This window comes from Bos taurus, chromosome 20, assembly GCF_002263795.3.
Source record: "Bos taurus isolate L1 Dominette 01449 registration number 42190680 breed Hereford chromosome 20, ARS-UCD2.0, whole genome shotgun sequence".
NCBI classification, from domain to species: domain Eukaryota; kingdom Metazoa; phylum Chordata; class Mammalia; order Artiodactyla; family Bovidae; genus Bos; species Bos taurus.
The window spans coordinates 8,571,821-8,589,450 of NC_037347.1; the positions used below are offsets into that span (position 1 = coordinate 8,571,821).

At 33.1% G+C, this 17,630-nt stretch overlaps 1 protein-coding gene across 2 annotated transcripts in view; it reads right to left on the reverse strand.

Annotated features, from left to right (window-relative positions):
- FCHO2 (FCH and mu domain containing endocytic adaptor 2) overlaps positions 1 to 17,630 on the reverse strand; it is a 126,118-nt gene that overhangs the window by 24,109 nt on the left and 84,379 nt on the right. Inside the window, exons 11-18 of one of the 2 annotated variants that reach the window (XM_059878778.1) lie at positions 16,480 to 16,540; positions 16,027 to 16,199; positions 13,911 to 13,922; positions 13,535 to 13,559; positions 11,679 to 11,721; positions 9,180 to 9,274; positions 4,610 to 4,713; positions 2,863 to 2,992 (exon numbers count right to left, since the gene is read on the reverse strand). In XM_059878778.1, coding sequence (XP_059734761.1) covers positions 2,863 to 2,992; positions 4,610 to 4,713; positions 9,180 to 9,274; positions 11,679 to 11,721; positions 13,535 to 13,559; positions 13,911 to 13,922; positions 16,027 to 16,199; positions 16,480 to 16,540 — 643 coding nt within the window. Of the gene's footprint in view, positions 1 to 2,862; positions 2,993 to 4,609; positions 4,714 to 9,179; positions 9,275 to 11,678; positions 11,722 to 13,534; positions 13,560 to 13,910; positions 13,923 to 16,026; positions 16,203 to 16,479; positions 16,541 to 17,630 lie in introns of both variants that reach the window. The other variant, NM_001098119.2, reaches the window with a different exon arrangement.

A 17,630-nucleotide genomic window follows, 5' to 3' on the forward strand; every position in this document is an offset into this window, starting at 1 on the left:
CAGAAACATACTTTGTGGGTGATAGGCTGAGTGATGAAAGGACATGAAAATGTGTCTGAAGAAGTGTTTATGACCCAGACAGGACACGAAGGACCTTTAATTTTATTCCTCTGGCACTAAAAGCCACTGAAACGTTTAAAAGAAACATGATTGTGTTTTTCATTCTGCAAGATCACTGAACACTGTGAATCCTGGATTGAAGATACAAATGACTTGACAGGAATTCAAAATGAGGCGAGAGATAATTAAATGAAGGGCTTGAGAGGCAGTAGTTTCTAGGATATGTGATTACAACTATGCAATCACATGTTCATGCAGTGGGAAAATTTCTTTGTAAATCTAAATTAGTTCAATTTTTTAAAAAATATCTTGTTCTAAACTAGAGAGTCACTAGAAATTCAGGAAAGCATATTTTCAGAGAAAGAGGAAGGCTATAGTAATATGTTATTAGAGAAAATTATGTTTTCCTAAATATGAAATTAATCTTTTCCCTTAAATAATCTACACAAGTGAGTATTTACACACAGTCAGGGGTAACATTAATGTCTGCTACTGCTCTGACATTAAAAATCAAAAGAACCTACAAAGTTATTCTTTTCAATTACCCAATTTAGGCATATAAAATGAGAGTTCTTGAAATAGTTTCCCCATAAATTGTAAAGCCTGTTATTGAAATACTGGTGAGAAGGAAAAAATACTGGAGAGTTAGGTAAAAACTCAAAATCTACTTAACATTTTTGCATATCCTCCTTTGTATTTTCCATTTTTGCTCCCAAGGCCATATTGTATATGCATACTTAAAATGTATGACATAGGAAATATTTACTTAAGTCCCTAAAAGTCTAAATGTGTACTGTATTATTCAGAATAACTCACTGTATAGAAATAATTCCTTGGATATTCTTTTTAAGGATAATATGCATTATTACTCAGAATAACTCACTGTATAGAAATAATTCCTTGGATATTCTTTTTAAGGATAATATGCATTCTAATTCTGACTTAACTGTTGCATATTTAAACACTGTACGTGTTTTGAAAGTGCAGACAGAGAAAGCTGAAATAAAGAGTATCTACCTTTGTAACAATCAATGAATAGATTTTTGTGGAATTCCTTTCAGCTCAGAAGTGAAAAACAGGTGCTTAATCCAACTACTTCCCGCCTCTGCACCTCTAACTTCAGCTCACTGTATGAGTGGTTATTGTGTGACAGCCTTTGCTTTGGATGTCTTTATATTATAGTTTTCTTTACACTGATATAATCTTTCTGGTTCTTTCCTAATCAGTTTTTCTCTGCTTCTGATAGCCCCAGAGTAATATTTGTTGTTATATCTTAATAGAGAGGAAAGAAGAGCAGGGGGATGGAAGATAATGCAAAAATACTGTATATTTTTATAATTTATCCAGTATCATTAATAGATCCTGTATAGAAACTGGACATAATTAGTACAAAATTGAGACAGTTAAACCTCAGAGTTATTCTTGATTTCTTAAACACTATACATTGCTGGAAAAGGAAAAATTGGGTAACAGTATTTTAGATATACTTTAGGATCATTAGTCAACACATACATCTGCTTTCAATACAATACCTTGTGAAGTTTCACTGTGCTTTTCAATTTCACAGAGTGTCCCAATCAAATTATCATCTTCTATCATATTTAAATAAAACAAAATATTGCAGGAAAAGAAAATACTTTCAAGAACAAGAAGCAAAAACTTAAATCTGAACACAGAGCTGAATAAATATCACAATAGAGAGAGAGAGAACATTTTAGATAGATTTAAAGAAACTCTTGCACAAAGTCCACATTACATCCTCCTGCATGCCTGTACCATCAATGCCACCTACTTTGATTCTCCTATTGCCAGCACTGGCTAAAACGATAAATATTTTCCAACTTAATCAAAATTAAAGTTTCCTTTACAAACAGAAAACCTTATGAACTATCTAGGTAATGGGAAAGGACTAAAGCAATTTTAGTAACTCAGACCTGCTTGATTTCTAACAGGACCCACCTATGTTCTTTATGAGTAAAACACAGATTCTATGGAAATAAAAAGTAAGAAAACCACATATGCAAACAAAATATAAAAAGAAAGTGCCCATTACAGCAAACAGAAATACTTATTGAATATATTATTCACATAAAGTTAAAACATGGGAAAAACAGTCTGTTCACAAAGGTATATAAAATAAAATAGTAACACCATGTTCAGACATTTAGAAATCAAATCATTTTTCTCAGCCTGTACCACTCATGCAATTTTTATATTGGATACACACAGAAGATGCATTTCTTCTGAGTTTTGACAAATCAAATTGGGTATAATTAAATCAGCTTAATTAGAGTTGGGATTCTGAAACTTAAGATGCATCAGAATGGCCTGGAAGGCCTATTCAAGGACTGCTAGCCCCACTTCACAGTTTCTAACTTAAAAGGACTGCATTTCTATTAAGTTTCCAGGTGATACAGACAGATGCTGCAGGTCCAAGGATCACACTGCAAGCACAAAGCCCTCTTTCTTTCAGAGTCAACTGCTTTTTAAAACAAATTTTTTTAGGAATGCAAATATCAATTCACAGTAGAAAGTACTGCATCATATTCTGCCTTCAATTATATTTATATTGGTCAAAAATTTATAAGTTTGATGCATTCTTAACAGTGCTAATCATGATTAAAATTCTCTATTCAGATAATATAAAATGTGAAAAAGAAAAGGAACTATCATTATTAGTTTGATAATGCCAGGTGTGTTTCCAAAAACCAAAATGTCAAATGTTAAAACTTTACTACCATCAATCAACCTGATCATATTTTGGACATTAACTTTTGCATGCAATCTGTGATACTTACTTACCTACAGTTGGAGTATTGGCAGCACTTAGTGAAGCAGAAGATGAGATAGAGGAAGAACTTTCTGCCCGTGCTAATGGAGCAGCAGGAGGTGGGCTGGTATTAGAAGTTACAGGTGGGCTGAATGGCCTGGGCTTAAAAACGAAATGTCATTTACCAAAATGCTCAAACAATCCCCCAGTTATCAGAAAATATTTTTAGGTATCAAGTAAGATTAGTTTTAACATACTATTAATAAACCAAATTTATTGTGTTTCTTAAAACTCACAATTAGATACCATAGAGCTGAAAAGGCTATTTTAAAATAATCCTGTCAAGAGAATCTTTGTATATAAAACTTTTTCTGTAATGTATATAAAACTTTTTCTGTATTTTAAAAAGCGTACTTAAGATATATTCTCAGAAGCTAAATTATTAAACAGTATGAAAGCTTTTCATACATAATGCCAAACTGCTTCCTATTTGGGTAACTCAATTTACCCCATTGCCTATAATAATATAAGAGAATATTTTTCTGCACTCTTGCCAGCAATGAATCGATGAACCTTAGGAGAAGGAAAAATAATAAATTTTTAAATATTTTAGCTAATGCTATAGATAAAAACAAAACTGGCATTTCTGTCTTACGAGCTGTCTATATTAGCTTTGCCTGATTTAGTTTGAGGAGGTCTTAGTATTATCTGAGTTTTCACTAACTCTTTTTTTCATTTGAAGCAAGTATTTTCTTCCTAAATATTGCTTCACTTTTGGCATTTATAAACCTGTCTACATTTTCCTTATAATTCATTGTAATGCCTCCTTACTGAGAAAAGTTTGCCCCATTCAGAGGAGAAAATCTTAATTCTATTGTCTCTCCAGTTTTCTGGTTAAAAACAAATACAAAAAATATGATTCTAATCCATTTATCTTTTACTTGGTGAATGGATTTTTTCCTTCCAAATTCCTAACTGTTCCAATAATACATTACCAACACTTCCTGAGGTGTTTCATCTTTAAAATATGGAATACTGAGCTTAATTAAAAACAACCCTTTCCTGTTTATAAAGTTATGTGAATTAAGTATTTAGTTAGTGCCTGCTGCTGCTGCTAAGTCACTTCAGTCGTGTCCGACTCTGTGCGATCCCACAGACAGCAGCCCACCAGGCTCCCCCGTTCCTGGGATTCTCCAGGCAAGAACACTGGAGTGGGTTGCCATTTCCTCCTCCAATGCATGAAAGTGAAGAGAAAGTGAAGTTGCTCAGTCGTGTCCGACTCTTAGTGACCCCATGGACTGCAGCCCACCAGGCTCCTCCGTCCATGGGATTCTCCAGGCAAGAGTACTGGAGTGGGGTGCCATCACCTTCTCCCTACTTAGTGCCTACTACATGTCAAGTCATGGGTACTAGATACAAAGAGGTGAAAGACACTTTCTGTCCCCAGTTATTTGGGTTCTATTCAGTCAGACTCTCCCAAACTAGTCTTCTTTCCTTCAATCTGTTCTGTTTTACTTCAGCTAAAACATTCAATACATGGATTATGGGGTAACACTGCAGATGTGTATCAGGGGAAAAGATTAAGCTTGACACTTAGAAATTTAATTCTGGCAATTAAACTGGCAAGTAAAAGATGAAGTAAAGCAGGGAAAATTTTTCTATACTGTGAAGACTTAAGTAGAAAATGCCAAGGATTTAGCAGTAAAGGAACATACAGAAAAATATCATTTGCATATTAAATCAAAACAGTTATAATGAAAAAGAAAACTGAGTACATACTATTTCATTAATCCCACAGAGTTTGCCTGAAGTAAGCTTTGGTCTGGAAGCAGGCCTTGGAGGTGGGACAATGGTGCCTACAGAAAGAGGAGTTGTGGGCCTGGCTGGTGGGTGGAAAAAGAGGATTTGAAGAAAACCATTAATACATAGCAATCCTTAGATAAAAACATTCCATGACAGAGGAATCATTAGGATTCAAAGCTCATTTTTCAGAAGTTCTTTTTCTTTCAAATGTAATTATGGCTATTTGTGAAATGCTGGGAGTCTATCAAATATGACTTTCTCAGAGTTACCAATAATATTCCTGAAAAAAATTAAGTTTTCAATAAAACTGACAATTATAAATTATATTAGCTTCAATTATTTATACATATAAAAATTAAACCTAATAAGAAGGTAAAAGTAAACTAATTTAAGGCCTAAGGTCTTTAGTTTCTTGCCAATATTTGTACTTTACACTTATGTAAGAACAAGCCTTTGAAGCAACATCTTCAAAGTAAAAACATGAACTCTAAATAAAATATCTACCTTAATTAAACTTGTAATCTCACTTTTAAGTTGAACCACACTGTGCCATTTTTTGGTGACAATCAAAATATCTTATTAGTTTACAAAAACCCTCCCCAAATCACTATAATTAATTTTTGGCAAACACAGAAAATTATATATTAACTTCCTAAATCCTACATAAATTTAGTGTTCAATGTTTTTCACCACTATTTGCAAATGTTGCAGTTTTAAAAATCAGAAATACAAATCTTAGTAGTCCTAATTAAAAATAACTCTCAGCATGACAGAAATTAATGAATAAAGTTCAAGCGTATATTATCAAAAGTTACACACGTATTAGCATAATCAAAGCAAGAATGTAGAATGGAAGCAAATACATTTAAATAATCCTTAATTAAAAGGCCCTTCAAATTCCTTTGGTCCACTCTAAGAAGTGGGTCTGTAATTTAGATTGAAGAATGTATCTCAGTAACTTCTGTACATTTACAACGCTCCAAGCTAAAAATATAAGAAAGTGCCTGAGTACGCACACAGAAAAATAAACAGTAGAGCTGAGAACTCTTAGTCAGCAATGGAGGAGTAAAAGGGAGCGTGGAGGTGGTAGGAAGAGACCCAAAGAAAAAGGCAGTTACATAGGAGTGAAAGCAAATGCATGGGGGCACAGAATTATCTAGAAAGCAGATCACATGGAGAGATAAAAGATGCAAGCACAGTTCAGGCTGCCTGAAGAAAACAGTAGAACCCTGATGAGAAATTAAGTTTAGCAGCTGCCATCTTCCAGTCAGCACCGGTTCTTTCATGCTGCCCCCTTACTGTAAGCTGAACGCTGGAAAAAATGTGAAATAACCTGAGGGCTGGAATACTTCCTTGTGCGATGACACATTTACTTTAAAGATGTGTTCATTATCAACAAAACCAGCAGTGACCAACACTCAAGCTACTTCACGCTTGTGAGAGGGCTTAACATAGCAGAGGTATTAACACGTGAATACAGAACAAGTGGCATTTAGACGGATTCAATCCAAGCCTGGTAGGAGTGTCAAGTTCCACTTCTTCGAATAATCAGAATTTGCTTTTTGAGAAAAACTAACAGCAATATTCATTGTCTTCACCGTTACAAATTAATCTATTAGTTATAAGTTATAATACATAAATTATAAACAAATCTATCCAAAGCACCAGAGAACCTGAAAGTATTTTCATTCAGCTTTACAAGGCAATCTCGAGTGCCTTCTGGGCTCCACTAGTAATTTTAACAAGTTCCTCAGTAAAGGAAATCCACCAACTTTGCAACCATGAAGCAAAAGAAAATTTTTTATGCTCCCTGGTGGCGTCATCACAGCAGGAGAGCAGAGAGGGTTGGTGGAATAGTCTGGTGATGGGTTTTCTAGACCCCAAATCTGACCTGGTTTCAAGTTAACACTGAATTATCACACGCCCAGACAAATCAATCTGGGAGAGAAAAGCGGAGTTCCTATTTTGTTCATTAAGAACAACAGCAACAGAAGAAAGCAACTGAAAACTAGAAGCAACAAGAAAATTCTAAAATTAAAATATAAATCTATATAGGCAAATAGTTCTTATTTCAGGTAGTATTATTTTAATTACTCAAAAACAGAAAATTTTAATAATACATGGAACAAGATAAGGAGCTCAAACTTTATATTCATCGCAGAAAATAATTACAAGAATAAGAAACTAAATTTAAGGCCCCAAAATATATAAAGCCAGAATTATTCTTTTTTTTTCCCAGAGGAGCAAAAGGTAATGCTAAGAGTCCGTAAAAGTCTAAAAGATTTGACAAGGTGTCAAAGTGATGGTGCTGGGTACTGTGTTCCTCAACAAGCAATAAAACTTAAAACTGTCACAGGGAGTAAGACAGGCGAAATCAGTGTTGGAGTTGAGATGGTCTATACTAGCACTTATCAAAGGGGAAGCAGGTATGAGATATTTATATTAAACTTTATATACATGTTTTTATTATATATAAATTTGTATGTAAGTTATACATATATAACATCTATATGGTAGAAAAAGCAACTGAAAACACTTCTGTACCAAGCTCCAAGCATGTTTTTTAAATACAAACACTGAAAGGTTTAATGTATCAGTTACTAACTGATAGGAATTATTTTCTTAGACTAGTTTAGTTGAGATGGAGTCATTAATGAATTAACATTCTGGAGGGGACAAAAGAGAGGAGGGAATAATCTGACAACCTGGCCCATTCTAACGTGAAAATGGGTTAATGGTGTAGACAATGTTAAAATAAGGGAGACATGTACTGCAAAAAGAGGTGGAAGGAAATTTAAGACAAAATGCCTATTTAATAATTTCACTTACAGCCAGTCTTATGAAATAGAATCATCATAATGTATTCATCAGTTTTATCAATAATTATATCCTGTCCAGGTGAAGACCTAATAATAATTATGGGTGAAGACCTAATAATAATTATTGCACAGCAGAATAACTCTTTTCAACAACACTAACATTCTTTGAAGGGAAAATAATATAGTATTTTTTAGACTTAATAGGAAGGTTTTAAAAAGCGTATCAAAATAAATTTTAAAATAAGCAAAAACAAAGTTTTATCACTCCCAACCCACTCAACATCAAATGACAACTAAAGTATCATTTTTTTGTTTTACCTGAAGTTGAAAGGAATATGGGCAAAACATTCTTTAGACGGTAGCAAGAGGAAAAGAGCAATTTTTTGAAAAGAGAGAGATCGTGCTAAAGAAAACAGAAACAATGGTGGAATTATGAAGAAATTTCTGTATGGCGGAAACCTCTGTGAGAACAGACAATGTGAGAATTTTGATTAAGACCTTAATACAACTTCAGTTTTTCCTATACAATTATTTTACTTATAAGATCCATTAGTAAGATTAGTTTCCTAAAACTGAACAGTAAACAAAAGCCAAATGAGAAAGGCTATAATGCCACTTCAGAATATGTTCAATTATCTAACGACTGATTCTTACTCTTCAAAATTCTCAATTTTTCAGTTAAGGTTGCCTAAAATCCACGTAATTTCTAGAACTAAAAAACATTAGTTTCTAAACAATCCAACTGGAAATACTAGTGTTTATTTTAGTATTTGTAGCAAAGTGTTTCAGTGTAACTTACTGTTTTATCTGCCAGAGTATGATGAATTGAATGAAGATTTTGGAATTAGTAAAATCCAGGTTTGAATCTATGCCTCATTTCCTAGTTATACGGTGTTAGAGAAGTTCCTGATCATCTCTGAACTTTAATTTTTTCATATATAAAATACTGACAATAAAAAGGACTTCATGCAACACTTCCTTAACTCTAAATACTGTATGGCATTTCTGAAATCCCAAAGAAGTTTGAAGATCAACTTAAAGTGATTTTATTTTCTGTTTTTGAACAAGCGGTTTTATTAAACATGCTTTGATTGTTGACTAATGGGATTTTATATTTTGAAGAAAAGAGGAATTTAATATATTCTTTCCAGAAGACTAACTAAAATGCATTCATTAAGTTCTTTTCATGCACTTCTTGGGAAGTGCTGAAGCCTTTCTGGAAAGCAGTTTGGCAATAAGCCATCAAGGGGCATACCTTGTGACTCCTAAATCTTGTACTGATAAATTATTATAAAGATATGAGACGTGTGGACAAAATCTGTTTTATCTATTAATGTCCATAACAATAAAAATTGGATGCAATTTGAATGTACATCAAGAATGGACTAGTTATATTAACACACATCTTATATATTACTAGTTATATATAACATACACTAGTTATATTAACACAATAACACACATCTATATTAACACACAGTTGAATACTAAAAATTATTATTTGTGCAGTGATATACAAAGGGAAAAAAAGTTGGTTTTTGATGAATTTTTACTTTAAAGACATATGGTCTTTAATGTAAATTAACAAATCAGTACACAATTACTTTTATATGGCAATATGATCAGAGGACAAGTTAAATTTTTGATAGTGAAGTACAACATTGAAATAATGGATAAATCAGTTAGAAAAAATAACTGCTGCAGTTTAAAAAAATAAATATATTTACCTGATGACGATGATGAAGTTAATGAAGCTGAAGACGATGAATCAAGAGATGGTCCAAACAGGGGGTCCCAAGCAAGTAAATCACTGGTCCCTTTCCTATCACAACATTTTAAAAAGAAGCATTTTAGCAAATGAGCATTTTATTAGTTATAAAATCTAGGAATACATTTCATAGAAAGAACTACAACAGCAATATATATGATCAAAGAACTGGATGTTCTGCCAGTTGAATATATGAAGAACTTAATTAGCAGGTAAATAGGTTTAATAAACTGTATTAACTGCTATAAACAGAACCCTACAATAACATTATGTAAAGTTCTTAAGTGAGAATAGTTTAATCCCTACAAATTAAATCTTGTTATATTCTAATAATCATAGGAGCTGCCAGAATGGAAATTAATTTCAGTTTTACAAATGAAAAGCAGCATGGGGAGTCTAAAAGAGCTGCCTAAACTCACGGAGCTAACTCTATGGCAGTGTCAGATTTGTGAAATTCACATCTAGAACCCAGTCTTGGACAGAAATTTCTTAAGTGACATGAAATCAAATAGAAATTTTGTAAGTTGATGAAGAAAGGGGGTAAAGGACTTTTTAAAAAGTATCTTTTAAGTACAGGGTGGTGGCTTAAGCCCTATGTATATAAATGACGCTACAAACTTCAACGGTCTGACCACTGTAGTAAATCATAAACAGGCAGAATTTCTCCCTCGGTAATCCCTGCCTGGGCCACTGGATGTATGGGTCATACATGCCTTTTTATGAGAGGTTACCAAGACTAACTGCAAAATCAAGAGCATGAACATTTTCGTTTCAGAAACCTCCATGTGCTGCATAACCAAAGATTTTCCTCCACTAACCTTTGGAATCCTCCAAACTAGTTACTCTCAGGATTTCAATCTTGGCTCTTCACTTTAATACAAACTTTTATATAAATGTTTCTCTTTTTCATTTTAGTCATACCCCTTTTAAGATGCTTAATCTCTATTCTGAACACCTGACCTTTGTACCCCTTTTTAAACTAATTTTCCCAAATTTACTGAGATATTCTTGACAAATAAAAATTGTATTTATGCAAAAAAATAAAATTGATCCCCACTTTAAAATAATTTAATGTATCAAACTACCATTATTTAAAATATTTTTTAGAAATCTGAGAAAACAGGCCCACGATAATAAAATATTACAATCACTTATAAGTGGAGATCTAATATCTCAACAGGTACCCATATGGAAACACACTTATGATAAAGTACAGAATCATAATTGTATAAATGATTCCTGAAAACAGTCTTAAAACACTAAACAACTTATCTTTAAAAATGAAAAATCAAATGAATACCACTGGTGTGCTCAATTAGTGCTTAGCTTCGGAAGTTTCCATTTCAAACTATCCATTTAATTAAGTCTACTTTTACTCATGCAATAAATATTTAAAGTATTCTTACTAATATAGAAGTGAGGGAAAAAACCCATGCAACACTGGCTTAAAATATTTTTTCTTTTTAAGAACAACTGGCAACACGTCTTCTCTCCTTTATCAACTTAATTGAAACATTTCGTTTTGAGGTTCATAAAGTATACAGTCTACTTTACAAAGTCAAAATTGAAGGAAAAGTGAGAGAATTTCCATGAGAATAACTAGTTGAAATATAGACATGCACGCTGCTGTATTTAAAATGAATAACCAGTGTCCTACTGTGCAGCACAGGGAACTCTGCTCAGGGTTATGTGGCAGCCTGGACAGGAGGGGAGTCGGGGGGAGAAAGGATACATGTACATGTGTAGCTGAGTCCCTTGCTCTCCACCTGAAACTGTCACAACACTGGTAATCAGCTACACGCCAATGTAAACTAGAGTTAAAAACAAATAGACGTGCATGACTTTGGGATACTATCATTTACTTACAAAAGCAGTGAGGATCCCAAAGCCAAATACAGTGGAATGAATGTTTTTCTAATTATCATAGAAATAAATACTGTCAAATGAGAAATAATTTAAAACATCTAAAAACTCTGACATTTCACAGCTTAGGAAATGGGATGAATATAAACAGTCTTCTAGAGTTAAAACTACAGAGAAAGTAAAACTCTCTAGGAAGAAAAAAAGGATACTTAAAATTTAAATGTAGTGGGGAGGAAAGGATTAAATAGGTAGAAGACACAGGATTTTTAGGGCAGTGAAATTATTCTGTACGATACTATAATGGTGGACACATGTCATTATCCATTTGTCAAAACTCACAGGATACATACAACACCAAGAGTGAATCCTAATGTAAACCATGGACTTTGGGGGTGTTAACAATTTGTCAACAGAGGTTCATCAATTGTAACTATGCTCCTCTGGTGGTGGACTCTGATAGCAGGGGAGGTTTGGCATATGTGGAGGCAAAGCGTATATGCAAAAACCTCTGTACCTTCCACTCAATTTTGCTGTGAACCTAAAATTTCTCTAAAAAATAAAGTCATTTACAAAAGATTTTGAACGTAAAACTTACTCATTGGATGCAGCAGACGGCTTTGATTTTGTTAACTCTTCACCTAGTTAAAAAGTTGAAATATTATGAAAAAATTAATCCAATAAAATATTTTAATGTAAAGAGAACTACTACACACAGATCAACTTTTAAATTCTGATAATAACACACACACACACGAAGAAAAGGAAAACAATCCTTTTACAAATTTTCTACCATTTAAGAATATTAAAATAAGAGCTGAATTTCTGCTGAACCTTTATCTCTAGTATCTTTGATAAGAAATAACTTGAGTCAACTAAACCATCATATTTGTTAAACTGCTGTTCATAAAAAAATATGGGATGCAACTCTAAAAATCAGAACAGATGTTTAAAAGCGTATGTACTACTCAATAATTTTAACTGATGAATCATGAAAGCACTTTTCAAGCTCTAAGATATTATTAGTGATTATTTTATTGACCAAAAGTAGATACTAACTCTTGAAGAACACCTTATTTTTAAAAATAAAATTTTTGTAACAAACTGGAACAATAGTCTCTTTATGAGATAGTCTATTTTTCTACCTTCTGCATTTGTAACATGAATCATTTCATAAGCAACTGGTACCTGGGGGAACAGCATCAGTAAAGCAAAAGTTCTGTTGGTTCATAAGCAATTTTCACTGCACCTTAATGTTTTGCATCACCAAGAATAGCTGATGAATGCAGAACACATCAGCATGGGTAATCACAGCAAACTGTGAGGAATAACAGGCTTCCCTGGTGACTCAGTGGTAAAGAATCCACTTGCCAATGCAGGAGGCAACAGGTTCAATCCCTGGGTTGGGAAGATCCCCTGGAGAAGGAAATGGGAAACCCCTCTAGTATTCTTGCCTGGATAAGAATCCCATGGACAAAGGAATCTCGTGGGCCCATGGGGTTACAGAAGAGTTGGATACTACTTAGCGACTAAACAATAACAAATGTGGAATAATTCCACATTGTACATAATGCCCATTCATATCACATTCTCCCATTTGGCTTTTCTCAGCCATATGTTTTGCCTCAAAGTGTTTACTGTGGTGTTCTTTATCTTTCTGCACTTTGCCCTCATCTTCATAACTCAGTTGCTGAAACTGAGTTTATACTCTTTTTCCTATCCCCTATCAACAAGCTACTTACCATTTATTTTTTAAAAGTATTAATGAAATCTTACTTTTAGTTTGGTATTTACTAAGAATAGGTCTTTTGAACTGTGCTAGAATTTTTAATTACGACTGATGTCATGGTTTTTATTAGGCACTGTTCACAAAACTGCGTAACTTTGGTGTGGGCTGCTCAGCTCTGTTTTTCCCACAATGTGCGCTATATTTGGGCTTCCCTGATAGCTCAGCTGGTAAAAAATCTGCCTGCAATGCAGGAGACCCTGGTTCGATTCCTGTTATGTTTAACTCATGATTCTGCAAATGATGTTACCATCCCCAAATCATTTGTAGTATAATTTAAGTTACTATACTAGAAACTTTATAATAGAAACTATAAATGTGATATGACTTAAAGACCAAGCTAAAACTCAGAAGCGCCTTCTGCTTCATGAAGAGTTATGATAGTTTAACTGTTTTATAAGCTTAATCAGAAGCTGCTCTTTGGTTTTGCTGATTTATGAAAAATGTGGTAGTCATGTATTAAAGCTTAAAGCACATCTTAAAACTAAAAGAAATAATACACATAAATTGTCTTCTGTTGCAAAATAGGTATACTTCTATAGTCTGTTGTCATGGTTAATGATTAGCAAAGACCATTCCTACAACTACGTATGTTAGGCTACAAGCTTAGCAAATTCTCTAATAAATTTTAATAGACTTAAAATAACCAATTTAAATGTCAAACTTACTAGATGAATTCCGATTCATCTGCACCTAAAATAGAAATGCAAAAACCAAGTGCCATCAAACAAATAATTTAATGTTTGTAATACAATTACTTGATAAAATGTTAACACTGAGAACATAATTTTAAGTTTTTCATATATTTGCTCAATTATAAACTGTATTTAGCTAAAGAGATTACAGAAAAAACCTTTTGTTTTATAATCAAAAATAACATGTGTACCTTTAAATAATTCAATAAAATGAAATGTTTTAAAATACTAGTATCTACAGCAAGATACTATGACTTGCTAATCTAAAAGCAAATATTTTGAAAATCAATGCTTAAATATACAATGATTTTTTAGGTCAATAAATAAAAATATAAAATTTTGCACTTACTGGGCTGTGTCTCTAGTAGTACATGGAAAGAAAAAGAAAAACAGTGTTAAAAAAAGGAAAAAGAAAAACCACAGTATTCATTTCAGAGTTTGAAATATATTTTTATGCTCTAACAATCTGTCTATTCCCTTCTTAATTGTATCTAAAATCTATATATATATACTTAAAAGACATACACTGTTGGGGGAAAAAACAATTTAAGCTAGATAAGCAAACTAGGCAACAAAATATACTCTCAAGAGCCTCTTTTCAAACCTGATATTAATAATTAATTTTTCTGATTATTACTTATTTTCTGAGTATGAAATCAATACATTCCTTTTAAAAAAAAGAAAATAGCACAAAGCATCAATTATCTCCCTACCCAAAGATGATTAATATTTTATTTCCTCTAGGCTTTTATTTACATATATATTTTAAATTATTTATGCTCTTACACAATAAAACTTTTTAATGGCTTTACAACTTCCTACTTCATATATATATGCACCATGATTTAACCTTGGTATTAATAACAATGGTAGAATAAAACCTCACTTCAGAAATATCTTTTTGGTGGAAAAAACAGTTCTCAAATTCTAAAAGTGTAAAGGAAATCAGTCCTGAATATTCATTGGAAGAACTGATTGCTGAAGCTGAAACTCCAATATTTTGACCACCTGATGCGAAGAACTGAATCACTGGAAAAGATCCTAATGCTGGGAATGATTGAAGGTGGGAGGAGAAGGGGATGACAGAGGATGAGATGGTTGGATGGCATCACTGACTCAATGGACATGAATTAGAGCAAGCTCCAGGAGTTGGTGATGACAGGGAAGCCTGGCATACTGCAGTCCATGGGGTTGCAAAGAGTCAGACATGACTGAATGACTAAACTGAACTGAACTGATGACACTGGGAGAAAAACACTTTTTCCAACAAATACATATAAACTACTTAAATCTGCAATTAAATAATAATACAAAATGGCGAGAATTTTTATTCTCCATTATCAAGAACAGTAAGTTTAATATCAACCACAATAAGTATGTACAGATAAACTAACTTGACATTCTAAGACATACTTTTATTCCCCACAGTTTAACATTTCTGAATTTAAAAGTATGACATCATTAGAAAGATCCATTATGTTGATTGTTTTTCTGTCTCAAAACCTATCGTTCAGTATCTCAGAATTGAGGAATTAATCACTATCAACTAAGAATTCTTATCTGTGCCTTTTCCAGTATGAAAATTATGGAAAACAACCATTAATTACAGTGACAGGAAAAAAAAGAAGATACAATTTAATCATGAGATTCATTTTAATGGAATTCCCTTTTACAATAAAGCTTACCAAAAAAAAAAACCAAACCCAAAAAATGGATGAAAGACTTTAACATCAGATGAGGAAAAGGTTAATACTGTAGTTTACAAAATTCTGCCTGAGACATATAGTAGTATTTATAAAATACATCAATGGCAAAAATAGTGTATTTTCCATGCTTTCACTTAAAACACATTCAAAAGGAAACAAAACTAAGCCAAACTCACAAACTCATTTGCCTGTATAAAGATTATAAACTGTATACTCAATAAAGCTAAAAATATAATAAATTATTTCCTCATCCAACATGCTTAAATTAACTATTACTAAGTGATTTTGAGGGTAAAGCGGCTGCCTATAATGCAGGAGACCCAGGTTCGATCTCTTGATTGGGAAGATTCCCTGGCAAAGGAAATGGCAACCCACTCCGGTACTCTTGCCTGGAAAATCCCATGGAAGGAGAAGCCTGGTAGGCTACAGTCCATGGAGTCAGAAAGAGTCGGACACGATTGAGCGACTTCACTTTCTTTCACTAAGTGATTTTTAATTTTTGTTAGTCCTTTGACCCAGGTTCAATCCCTGTGTTGGGAAGATCCCCTGGAGAAGGAAATGGCAACCCACTCCAGTACTCTTGCCTGGAAAATCCCATGGACAGAGGAGCCTGGTAGGCTACAGTCCACGGGGTCACAAAGAGTTGGACACGACTGAGTGACTTCACTAGAAACTATCCAGACACAGGTAGATAAGCTACTAAACAAAACCCAAAGGCTTCTATATAGTGAGTGGAAACTTGCTTATTTTCTTACTTACAGATACTGCTGGGGAGAGTGTTATATTTCCTATAGACACTTTTAATTCATCCAAGGAAGCCATTGTGTGATGTGAGTTGTTTGGATGCACAGGTTTGATTTCTATCCGATACTTCTTTGGTTCTTCATCTTCAGAATCAGAATCACTAGATGAGTAGAAATGGTTCTCTTTGGTATGTGAGTATTGGTTAAAGAATCGAGTTTTTACATTATCTTAGTGCACAACCAGTTTTTCACACATTGATAAAAAGGAACAAAAAACTTTAAAAGGTAAGATGGATTTTACCAGAAATATAACTACTAACTTATTCATAACATATCAAATAAAGAACACAGAGGCACATTTTATTACAATTAAAAATTAAAGTCTTTATTAAACAATAGATTATTTTGTTATAACTGTCTACTTATATATGCCAACACAATCCACAAGAATACCCAGATGGTAAAAGGATATCATTCTGATTTGCTTCTGGTTTTATACTATAGCCTTCTTCATCCACATCAGGAATGTTCTATGGGGAAAGAAAACAACTTTAACAATGGCTTCAACTGCAAAAACAGTAAAGGTTATCAAAACAGTCTCAATTTAACTATTACTGAGGGATTTTACTATAATTTATCAAATATCAAGAGATTAACAAAATTACTAACACTATGGGAAATTATGTCTTTTTAGTTAGCTTCTAATGATACTCCATACTTAAGATGTCTAAAAGAGAAGAGCACTGCAAACCAAACAGGATACACACGGAAAGGAAGAGAACAGGTGTTCCACTAGGCATGCCAGCAGTTCTGCGAACAACCAACTTTTCACCCAAATCTTCAAAATGAAGAAATAAAAGCATGGGATTGTGTGTATCATGGAAGAGAGGAGGTAAAATCAGAGGACTGACAGCTTGAGTACATGGAAATACATATCAAAATTACAAAACAAATAAATAAAAGACTACCAAGAAAATTTCAACTATACTAAAATACCATCTTTTACCCATGAGACTGGATAAAAATTCAAGTTTGAAAATATACTCTGTTGGCAAAGCTGTGAAGAAATGTACTTTTATATTGTGCTGGTATAAATACAAAATAGTACAATTCACACAGAGAGAAAAACAGCAGTATCTAATAAAAATATTTACATGCTTATTCTTCTACCCAAGAGTTCCTTTTCTAGGAATTTATTCTGAAGATATACCCCCCAAGAATTTAAAAATATACATGCAATAAGGTTATCTGTAACTCACAATTTTGGAAAGCACAACGTGTCCAAGTATAGATGAATAAATTATAGGTGTATACACAAAATTAAGTACTATGCAGGTATTTAAAAACAAAAAAGATGAGAAGTTTTTATGAACTGATATGTAGAGACCTCCAGGAAATACTGCTAACTGAAAAAAACAAGTACAAGAGAACATATATAGTATACTACCTTTTAAGTAAGAAAGATGGGGAAATTTAAAATTTAACATATAGATATGTTTATCTTTATTAAAAAAAATACTGAACAGATAAATAAAATAAAGCTGGTTCCAAAGAAGGAAGGGCAATGAAGCAGAAGGGATACAGAAGGGTCACTTCTCTAAAAACGCTTTTGTAGTTAGG